This window comes from Cenococcum geophilum (assembly GCF_001692895.1).
Source record: "Cenococcum geophilum 1.58 unplaced genomic scaffold K441scaffold_42, whole genome shotgun sequence".
Taxonomy (NCBI): domain Eukaryota; kingdom Fungi; phylum Ascomycota; class Dothideomycetes; order Gloniales; family Gloniaceae; genus Cenococcum; species Cenococcum geophilum.
In genome coordinates this window covers 132677-144513 of record NW_027137600.1, presented here as the reverse complement: position 1 = coordinate 144513, position 11837 = coordinate 132677, and the positions used below count along the sequence as shown (strand labels likewise).

Genomic DNA, 11837 nt, shown 5'->3' with positions numbered 1-11837 from the left:
TAGATTAACTCTAATTATATTCTAAGAATTACTATAAGGAAGAAACTATTTAGGTAGGGACTAAGGGTCCTTAAATACACAACCGTACTCTTATAAAATCCTTCTTGTACGTAATATATGTGTACTTTATCTACTCTGTTACAGATCCTATAGATTGTACAGATTATATAGATTACGTTATATAACCTTGGTTACTATTCCTCGTTATATAGCTCTATCGGCTCTATCCTAGATCGTGCCTAAATTAACCAACTAGCTTCTTTTAACTCTTCTCTAAGTAGTCGTAACATTGTACTTAAAGCGTTCGTAATATCTCCCCCTGGAAAACTATTAATTGGAAGTCCGTGCACCAATTATAAGAAAAGAATAATAACTCTATCTATTAAATGGTGGCTTTAGAGCCTCTATATATATATAGGAAAGGTATAAGAAATGAGAACAAGAAGGGGGTAGGGGGGTGGTAATAGAAATAAGGGGTAGGTAACCAAGTCAATGACCGAGTCAATGATTGAGTTAATAACTGAGTTAATGGGAGGTTGCTGAGTCGGTGATAAGATAACCTGATTTAGGTCGACATACCCCCCAGCTAATTGACTGGTAGGTGATTAGCTGGATATACCTAAATAGGAAATATCTATGGTGTTGAACTAAATAGAAACCATTTAAAAGCAAGAATTTGATAAGGAAATCGTGTAAATAGGTTAAACAGTATAGTCAAATCTGACTACAATAGGGTCTTAATATTAATTAGATTTAGTTATCAAATAAAGCTCTTATGCTTTTGCCTTGGCAGGGCCTTTATAAGACCATTAGCCGTTATATTAGTAGTAGGGACCCACTTAATTATAATTAAGCCCTTTTGAACTTCTTGGCAAAGCTAATGCTAGTGGATATCTACGTAATGAAGCTTTGTACTTAATTGGGGTCTGTTCTTGGTAAGCAGTTAAATTATCTATAGGTTGTTGCAGCCAATTGTATACTCCTTATTCGTGTGGAGTTATATAGCTTAAAAGAAGCGCTGCCACTAAATTGATTTGGTAGCTGCATTTAATAGAGCCTTGAGCTTAGCTTTAGTGCTTAATATCGTAACTATCTTCTGCTTGGTGGAGCGCCAGTTAATTACTCCCCCAAATAGTAAAAATATGAAGCCTTTAGTGCTCTTCTAACTGATAGGATCGTTGCTAAATGCAGCGTTGCTTATATAGACGACTATCTGACTTCCAATATTCCTATTTAAGTATTTAATCGCTAGGGTTCTCGTTTAATAGAGGTATGCAATTGCTTAATTAACTACGGCTTTATACAGGGGCGATAGATTGCGAAGGAATTCTGCAAGCTTGCTTAAGGCTTAAGTGACGTTAGGTTATGTAATGTAGGTAGTATAAAGTAGTGAGCTGACCTTTCTCTAATACATATAGACCTGCTACTTAGAGGCCTACTCTAGATTAGGTAAGAGATCGTCCGTACTCATTGGCGTATATATTAGACGATAATCTTTTAGATAAAAGGTGCTGGCGATCTTATTAATGTAGGAATCTTGATAAAGCTAAAGCTTCCGTTAAGGTTAATTGTGGAGGATTTTAATTCCTAAGAACTAGATCAGTTCTCCTAGGTTCTTAATCTCATACTTCTTCGTTAGCTCTTCCTTAAAGAGTTAAAGCTTTAGTAGGTCTTCTGTACGGCAGGCTGCCATAATATTATTAATGTAAAAGAACATAATTAGCCAGTTATTATGAAATAGGCACGATTCTCTATTAACTGCCGTTAGACCTAGGGTTATTAGGGTAGTTAAGAACTTATTAAGCCAAAGCAGTAGTAATTATCTAAGGCCGTATAAGGCTCTTTAAAGGAGTAGATACCTACCCTTCTATTAAAAGCTATCTAGAAACTTAATATAGACTATCTTATCGATAAGGCTGTTGGCGAAGGCGTTAACTATATCGCACTGCTAAGTCTCTAGATTGTATGCAGCGACGATCGCCATTATAGCCCTAAATATTTTTGCTGCAAGAGTTGCTGCATACGTATCCTTTTCGCTAGGTCGTTATAAGTCACCTTATATATAAAAATGGGCTTTAAATTTGACTAGATATCTATCAGTATTAAACTTATAAGTAAACACCCAGGTAACGGGTAAGACGTTAAGCGACACTGTCCGTACGACGGTCTTAAATATCCCTCGCTGCTTAAGATCACTAAATTCCTTATTGGCGGCTTCCGCAAAGCTATCTTTATATAGGTAAGCTTAAAGCTCCTTCTAGCTGCGAGGTGGTAATAGAAGCTCATCGCGGTGTAATCGCTTTTAGTAATATTTAATTCCCGTAGTAAAAGCTCCGTAGAAGGTAGGAAGGGTATCTAATTGCTTAATATCTATAAGGTAAGCTTCTTAACGCGTTAAGGGCTTCTTAGTTCTTCTGCTTGTTATAATATTAACATCGCCTATATTACCGCGGATCTCCTGTCTTAGATAGGCTTATTTTCTAGAAATAAGTTTAAATCAGGGTTTTCGCTTAATTAAGGCACTTAACGGCTCTACATTGGTAGTATCTAATTAAGGTTTTGGCGTCTTAGCTAGGGTAGGGAGGCCTAGTATAGAGTCGTCCTTAGAGGCTTATAGGCTAATTACGTCATCGTCCTAATCTATCGCTTAATTTTAATTTTTATCAGCATCTACCTATCAACTTCCACTAATATCTACCTTGTCCTCCTTATCTGACGTCTTATCTAACGTCTCGTTAAGCTCTTCCTAAAGCGTCCTATTAATATTTAACATATTAATTACCTCTAAAATTTAATCCGTGCGTTTCTGGAGCAGATTTACAAGATCTGGCTAACTGTCGTCATAGAGTAATTACTTATTAAACGTCACGTCCCTTGTTCAAATTACCTTCTTTTCACTAGGTATATAAACCCTAAAGATATTCGTCAACTGGTACCCCACTAGGTATCCAATATAAGCCCTTAGCTTAAGCTTTTATATATATAGGATTTTGTATTTAAGCGGGTAAGCTCTACAGCCGTATACTTATAGGTAAGCTATATTTAGCTTTAATAGTGAGAGTCCTAGTGCTAACTAGAGCTTCTTAAAAGGTATTATCCAGTTAAGCTGGGCGCTCGGTGTCCGATTAATTAAATACACTATAGCCCTAATAATTTCTAGCCAGATCTCTTCTGGTAATTAAGCCTCAATCCGCATATATTAAGACTTAATAATAATCACCCCCCCAGAACGTTTAGTAGAACCGTTCTAAGACTTTATATATAGGGCCGACTGCTCTAGTAATATACCTTTTTAGGTCCTTTAGGTGTTAAACTCGCCACCTAAAGACGTTTCACCATCAATTCGAATTATGGTAATCTTTAGGTTATATTAACGTTCTACCCTATTTAAGTATCGTATAATTGCTTACGTCGTTAACGACTTATAGGCGAAGGTCTCAACCTCGTTTAAATGCAGAAATTCGTTATAAAAATATATCGTTTAGATATAACCGTTGTACGCCACAATCTCTTAAAACAAGTCAATATACACTTAGTAGAAGGGTCTAGTTACCTTACTAGTAGGTGGTCTTCTTAATACAATCTTATAAGCCTTGCTAACAGCGCAGGTCTCGCAGTCAATCGTCGCTAGACCTCAAAGTTTCGCACCACCTACTTCCTAGGGTAAATACTCGATCGCGTTGGGTCCTGCATAGCCCAGTCTCTTATACTAGAGTCTGCCAGCTACTTCCTAATTAGAAAGGGGGTCTCGCAATTAGATTACAAATGAGGCCTTACTTAGGGTCAATTAATTATAATAGCGCTCGCAATATACGAACGTCTTATAATCGTTTTTATACAGTAGGTTCTTTTTATTGTCCCACTATATATCCTTATTATTAAACTTTCTTAGGCAGGCTAAATTTGTATAAAAACCTAGTACATAAGCTATATTAGCTAAGAAGATTTTTCTAAAACCTAATAGCGTCTGAATAGTAATTACCACCGTCTCTATACCCTTAACTAGATCTATACCCATCCCGGCATATACGAAGTTATTGCTTAGTTAGAGCTTATCAACAAACCTTAATTGATTATTAATAACGTGTATAGTGGTTCCATTATTAAGGATTACGCTATTATATAGCTTATAGTCAGTACCTACTTTATAAGCGCCTATTTAATATACACAAAAGGTACTATTATCTTCCTTTTTATCTAGGCTCCGTAGAGCTTCCTTTTCTAAAGACTGCTTCTTAACCTTCTCTAGTGTTCGCTTATACCATTCTAGGGCGTTAGCAATCTTTTCCTCAACCTTCTTAGCTGTAGCTTTATCTAATTTCCAGTCCTTTAATCGAACCGTCTTATTAATATAAGGACAGTCCTAGAACTAGTAAACAGCTCCATAGTAGCACGTTAGGGTATCTTTTTTCCGTGCCGTCCTAGAAGGGGTAGTTAGGGCCTTATCCTTAGGAGCTTCGTCCTTAGGAGCCTTATTAATTAACTTGCCCTAAAAGCTTACTACATTGGCGCTAAGCTAAGCTCTATTCTTCTACTAGGCAGTCTCCAATTATTAATAGTTCTAATAGATATCAACCAGTCAATTTATGGATATTACGTAATCCTTAGCCCAGTTATATTTATTAAATTCAACCCTCTACATTAAGGCCCAAGTTGGTAATACTGGCTTTACTATCAACAAAAAGTCTCTAATCGCTTAGTCGCCGTCTACGTTTAGCAATTTAATCATTTTATAATCGTTATACGTCTTCTCTCACTGCTATAACCAGGCCTCGAAGTTCTAATTCTTCGGGCCCTTTTTAACCTTAGCGTATTAAGTAGATAGGTAGAGCTAACGTACAGTATTAGTAGGGGCAACCCTCTCCTTAAGAGTCACTAGTACGTTATATACTGAGTCAATACCCAGTATATAAGTGTTTAGATGTCTGGCTACTACACCGGTAATATAGCTTTATAGAGAAGTCGAAGCTGCCTTCTACTTCTTATACTCCTTCTTTACTATCTTATACCTCTCACGGAGAATTTAAAGCTCGTCCTTCTCGTCCTTAGAGAGAGCTGCATAGGAGGTCATTCCTAACTTCATGTCTTAAGGCCTATGAAAGACTGGTTCAACCAATAGGGGCAACTTATCCCGTTTGGTTAAGGGGTTAACGTATTCCCATACGTCTCCTGTTCAGGCTTAGAGCCTAATAAGGTCGATCCATTCGTCCCAATCAGCTTAGCTCAATAATATCACCGTTATAGTAATAGCTTAGGTAGGTGGTTAAGAAGTTATATTAAAAGGTGCTTACAGAAAGGTCGAAGGATTTAGTAATAAGTAGTAATTTAATAAGGGGTATATTAATTAAATAGATTAATTAAATCAAATAGTTAAATAGGGGCAATACGGCAAGCAACCTGGGCTCATAACTATCAATCAGAAGTCCGTGCACCGATTATAAGAAAAGAATAATAACTCTATCTATTAAATGGTGGCTCTAAAGCCTCTATATATATATAGGAAAGGTATAGGAAATAAGAACGAGAAGGGGGTAGAGGGGTAGCAATGAAAATAAGGGGTAGGTGACCGAGTCAATGACTAAGTTAATGATTGAGTTAATGACTGAGTCAATGGGAGGTTGCTAAGTCGGTAATAAGATAACCTAATTCAGGTCAACAAAAACCTTATCTCTATATATATTAATTAAAGTCTATATAATAAAGCTCTAAAATTAATTAGCTTATTACTTATAACCTTAGGTCAAAATTTACATTAGGGGATTAACGTTCCGTATGTTACTAAGTATATATAGTATATGCTAAGTATATGCTAAGAATATATAAAGTATATACTACGTATATACTTAGCAAATACTTACTAATAAGCCATTGCAATATATTCTTATAGGTATATATATGCTTAGCATATACATTGTATATCCAGTGCATACGGTCACTAGGGTAAATTGTGGCTACTAATGCGCGTTCTGTATGGGTAAAAGTTGAGTACCGCTGACCTTTTTCCGGTGGCTCCATCTTACCTCAGCAAGCTTAGACGTGATTCTGTTGGTGCGGATTTTCAATCGGTCCGCAAGCTGACTAACTACGTTTGTGATGCACCACCAGTATTACGTCTGAGCGTGTTCCGCGACGGTTCTTAGTAAATCCACGGATATCCGGGTTGCGGAGGTTGCGGATATTAGAATAACTCAACACCAATATTTTATATTATTTCCCAAAGTTAATCGATTATATAACAGAACCTAAGCTTTTAGAATATATTATTTTTATTACTTAGGTATTTTTAGGTCTTATGATCATTTTCGTTAAAAAAAAAAAGCGTTATTAGCAATTCTGTGACCATATATAACTTTATTAAACGCTAGCTAATATATATAAAACCTATATAAATCTATAGTAGCTACCCTAAAGAACCTTAGGTAGTTATTGTTTGGGTAGACCGTACAGAGGCTCCGAGTATAAAAGCTCTGCACGAAGCTCTGCGTACGGGGGCTCTGCGCGAAGCTCTGCACGAAGCTCTGCACGAGGCTCTGCGTACGGAGGCTCTGCACGAAGCTCTGCGTACGGAGGCTCTGCACGAAGCTCTGCGTACGGAGGCTCTGCATACGGAGGCTCTGCATGAAGCTCTGCACAAAGCTCTGCACGAAGCTCTGCGACGGAGGCTCTGCATACGGAGGCTCTGCATACGGAGGTTCTGCACGAAGCTCTGCACGAAGCTCTGCACGAAGCTCTGCACGAAGCTCTGCACGAAGCTCTGCACGAAGCTCTGCACGAAGCTCTACATGAAGCTCTACACGAAGCTCTGCGACGGAAGCTCTGCATACGGAGGCTCTGCATGAAGCTCTGCACGAAGCTCTGCGTACGGGAGCTCTGCACGAAGCTCTGCACGAAGCTCTGCGTACGGAGGCTCTGCACGAAGCTTTACACGAAGCTCTGCACAAAGCTTTTATATAGAGCCTCCGTAGTAGAGCCGTCGTGCAGAGCCTCCGTATACAGGGCTTCGTGCAGAGCCTCCGTACGCAGAGCTTTGTGCAGAGCTTCGTGCAGAGCTTCATGCAGAGCCTCCGTATGCAGAGCCTCCGTCGCAGAGCTTCGTGCAGAGCTTCGTGCAGAGCTTTGTGCAGAGCCTCCATACGCAGAGCCTCGTGCAGAGCTTCATGCAGAGCCTCCGTATGCAGAGCTTCCGTACGCAGAGCTTCGTGCAGAGCTTCGTGCAGAGCCTCGTACGCAGAGCTTGTGCGGAGCTTCGTGCAAAGCTTCGTGCAGAGCTTCGTGCAGAGCTCGTGCAGAGCTTCGTGCAGAGCTTCGTGCAGAGCTTCGCGCAGAGCTTCGTGCAGACCCTGAGTAGGCGAATCGCCCATTCGGCGGCGCTTTCTACTAGATATCGTGGAGGCGTACGGAGGAGATATACTGATCGATTATAGAGCTGCTCTGCGGATTAATTTGACGGTATTTCTGAGATGATAGCTGTTGTGGGGGTGTAGATCAATTTCGTTAAAGAAGGTGACTGCTCTACATACAAAATAGTCGCATCGCTTAATAAACCTCGCGAAAGTCCCTCAGACCATAGAATCAACTTTTTGACAAAAAAGGTTAGCGATATCCGCTTGCGGATATACGTAAGTCCGCTAATTGATTCTACGGTCTGAGCTTGCTGAGGTAAGGCTCCATCGGGGACCACGCTCAGCTTTCGTCGACCCCATCGGCGACCACGTTCAACTTTCTCCGGACCACGCTCAGCTGTACCCCATCGTCAACTACTTTTAAATTAAGCAAAAGCTCTATATATTAATTAAAGTCTATATAATAAAGCTCTAAATTAAAGCTTTGGGTTAATTAATTGGCTTATTAATTATAAACTCGGCTTAGAATTTTCGTTAGGGGGTACCAACGATCCGCATGTTATGACAGGACTTGAAGAGATAAAAAAGAAACCACTACACGTGGTGGACCCTAGAGTCCGCTTTTGTGCGTTCTGCATCGCCAACATTTAAAATTATCTGTACTTCCAACATGTAGCCTATCTACGTAGTACGTACCTGTCCAAACATCAAGTAAGTTCAGGGCATCAGTTTCGACAACTCCTTTCCTTAAAGTCGTTCGGGGTTCCCAGATTACCTGTTGTACAGGTTAAAATTTTGACCCGGGGTCCTTTGTTATCCCCCCCAACGGGGTTACCCACGGGTAGACCGCCCAATGACCTCCGAAATAATCCTCGTTCTTGTACGTTCCAATTCAGAGAGCCTGCCAAGTGTTGTCGACAAATAATACCTCGGGTCCAGTAGCCTATCTTTACCTCCCGCCTGTCACCGTCTTCAGGCCTGCGCACCCACCAAAATCATGCTTCACGATCATCGTTCACAACACCACAATACAGCCAAATCAATTCAATATCGAGTTATCTGCCCGTCAGCCCTAATGCACTCATGCAGGCGCTTCGTGTACCAGCTGTACATCTCTGCAATCTTCTCCTGATCCACTTGGTTCTCCCAAACATCAATAAAACGCTCTAATGCTGCGTCCTCCTCTTCCACGCGCTTTGAATGGAACTTCCCCTTAATAGGATGGGCTAAGGACTCCACAATTAACAGATCCGGTAATAGACCAGGTAATATTAAAAGCTTTAAGTCCTATTCCTTTGCCTAGGCTAAAGACTCCCTTAATTTATGCGCTGAATCTGCATCCTAGTATAAAGTAATTCCCTTAATATTAAACTTTAAAAGAAGCTATAGCAATACCTGCTTAGTATAGGCTTTTGAGTTTATCTTGCTTACCTAGTTATCCACCTTATATAAGAAGAACTTCTTCTAGGTCCTGCCAATAATAATAAAGACATTAAACAGTTTAAGATGCTTCTTCTCTCGGGCCTTCTCCTTTTTATCCTTTTTAGTAACCCCCTTCTTCCTATAAACATTCTGTGGTAAATAGTGGTAAAAATTACTACTTCTTCTCTTAATCCTATAGGTTTCTTCTACGCCTAAACCAAAGTAATATTTATTACAAAAAGTAATATTATTCTAGTCCTTAGGATAGGGTCTTTCTTCTAGCTATAAATAGCACTAAGTTTTCCTTTTATCTGCCTGCTCTAGGTTAAGCTACTTCTCTTCTTCTATCTTTGCATTAATATATCCTTTATCCTTTTTTATGGCTCTTTAAATTGGCTTATTTCTAAAAGGTTAGCGATCTATTCTTTAAGTTGGAACCATTAAAAGATCTTTATAATTTAGGGCCTCTTAAATAATAGTCTGCTATAGGGCTAATTTTAAGTCTTAATTAAGATTAGGGTCGTCCAAATACACGGCAATAGCGTAGGTGTCTTCCTTTGTAAGGGCTCGATTTCTCCCTCTTATTTCTAGCCTAGAATTATATATAGTTCTATATTACTTTAAGGCCACAATACGTTGCTAAGAGCGCTCAGCAATTCTAGTAGCCTGCTATATAATAGCTAGAGAAATGGCCTTGCCCAGTAATTGGCCAAAGATTTTGGCGTAGAGAACTCCTATACATGGAGGAGTCTTTAGATGCTTATTTTCCCTAGTATTATAGTACAATTCTAGGGGTGGGGTAAAGTGTTTTGCCCACATTTTTCGGGATGCAGGCTCTTGGTGACTTGGGTTATAATTAGTAATTACACCGAACGAATTTGGGTGCGAAATGGTGGTGTTGTGAGGTTTGTTATGATTGTGAGGCATGCTTAGGGGCTTTGTTTGGGTGGGGCGCGCACGTGCCCCAAACTGACACTTATTTCGGCTACGTAGAGCCCTTTAGCCACCAGCCGTCATAGAGGCTCCTCTGTACCGTTGGGAAATAATAGCTAGTGGAGGTAGAAATACCGCAGTGTGGACAAGACGCTATTGAATACGTATTAATTGTTAAATGGAACTTGCGATATAAGGAGATTAAATAATAGTTTAGATGGAAACAGTCATTTATCCGACGTATCTATGCACCCATGAGCTCACGTAACCCGTTCAATACTACCCTTTGCGAAAGTATTGCGAAAATCAAATTAAGCGAGCCCCGCCCACACAGCATTGAATTTAGGTGATCCACCATATAAATCGTATGACTACCACGCATACTACGCTTGTAACGCTTATATCTGCCTTTTATGCCTAAAAGGATTCCTAAATGGCAGCTCCATTAAATTTTGGTAGCTTTTCTATTTAATTAGACGGTTAAATATATCGCGGCAGCTATAAAGTTATACCTTTTAACTATCTACCGTATCTAGCTTAACTTAGACCTCTATAGAGAGCCATACTCCCCCCTAAATCTTAAGATTGGGCGGCTAAGTAATATATAAGCGGAATATGAGCAGGTTCGTAATATATGATATTATAGTATTAGGTATACTAATCTTATATATAGGCCCTTCTTACCTACCTAAAAGACCGCCCTACTGCTTACCTTAATAAGATGGCCTAGTTCCTATAGAACGATTATAATATTGCAGTATCAATATCGTTAATATAGAGGGCTCTTAAGTGTAATAGGTAAAGTAGGAAGGTTATATAGCGTAGAGTATAGGAGCGATCTAAGGATCTTTATACTGCCTAAAAGGGACGCCAATATATATAGGACCCTAATTGCCTTATATTTATTAACAAGTTAGGCGCTAATAAGAGGATAGGTTATAGGAAGTTTAGTTAGAGTCCTATAAACCTTCCTGTAATTAATACTATATTAATTAAGCGCTTAGAACGGTAGAGTATTCTACCTATATATTTACTTAACGGCTTCCTTCCTAGGACTCTTATATAGTAGGGCTTAATTACTTCTAAAATATTTAATACCTAAATTAAGTCTTCTATTCTGCTATAATATATACCTAGTTATATAGTCTTAATATTAGATAACGCCTTAATACATAAGAGTTAGGTAAGAGAGTAATTATATATATATTATAACTATATAATCTAACTAGGTATAGGAATTCGTGGACCTCTATACTACCGCTAATATCTCTATTAAATATCTTTCTTTATACTACCTAGAGTTTAACCTAATTAAGCTTTCTTTTTACAACTTAAAGGCGTAGATTTAACTAAACGTTTACTTAATTTAGGACTATAAGAGCTTTAGTATATTCCTATAATTTAGAGTACAGTATATAGAAACCCATTACTTAGCTTAAGAATACTTTTAATAGGCTAGCTACCTAGTAGATAACTAGTTAGGAGTGCAATCTTTTAGATTTAGGCGGTGCCCTTATAAAAATTAAAAACTTACTATCCCTTTTAGTTTACTTAAAAGGTCTTAAGCTTACACCTTAATTAAGGTAGGAGGCCTACTACAAGGCCTAACTTATCTACCTATATCTACTTAAATATTCCTAAATAGAGCGCCTCTAAGTTATAGAAGTTATTAATAAGTATATTAAGAATAGCCTTAAGCTCTATTATAAGCTTTAGAGTTACCTAGCTAGGTCGCCTTTTCACCTAATTAAAGAATTTATAAAGCCTCTCCTTAGAATCCGAGTTACTATTAATAGGGCTAGTTGGCAGCGCTGCTGGCGTTACCTATATAGTAGCTATTAGTGTTAGAGTTACTAAAGGCTACTAAGGTGCTTATATAGGTGCCTAGTATAGATTCTGTTACACTCCGGTAGTTATATAATAGGTAGGTAGTGGCCCTTAGGGGGGGTAGCTAGGTTAACTATAGGGAGGATAGTAGCCAAAATCGTCAGCTCCTGCTTAAAAATAGCCCCCCGGCCTATGCGCCCGCCACCCCCCCTACTACTACTACTACTACTACTACTCCCTCCCGTGGCCCTATTCTTAGTTAAAAGGCGTATAGTAAGCGGCGTAGGAGGCTCCTCTTTAGAAGCTTTACTA

General features: G+C 38.9%; 1 protein-coding gene across 1 annotated transcript; it reads right to left on the bottom strand.

The window, feature by feature from the left end:
* Positions 1-8480: 8480 nt before the first annotated feature.
* Positions 8481-9639, bottom strand: K441DRAFT_665211 (uncharacterized protein; the record flags this gene model as incomplete). The annotated part of the gene is made up of 5 exons (XM_067649465.1): positions 9464-9639; positions 9204-9391; positions 8835-9017; positions 8787-8804; positions 8481-8630 (listed from the first exon to the last, which is right to left on the bottom strand). Coding segments are annotated over exons 2-5 (354 nt in total), but the record flags the coding sequence as incomplete, so codon positions are not given.
* Between the last annotated feature and the right edge of the window lie 2198 nt (positions 9640-11837).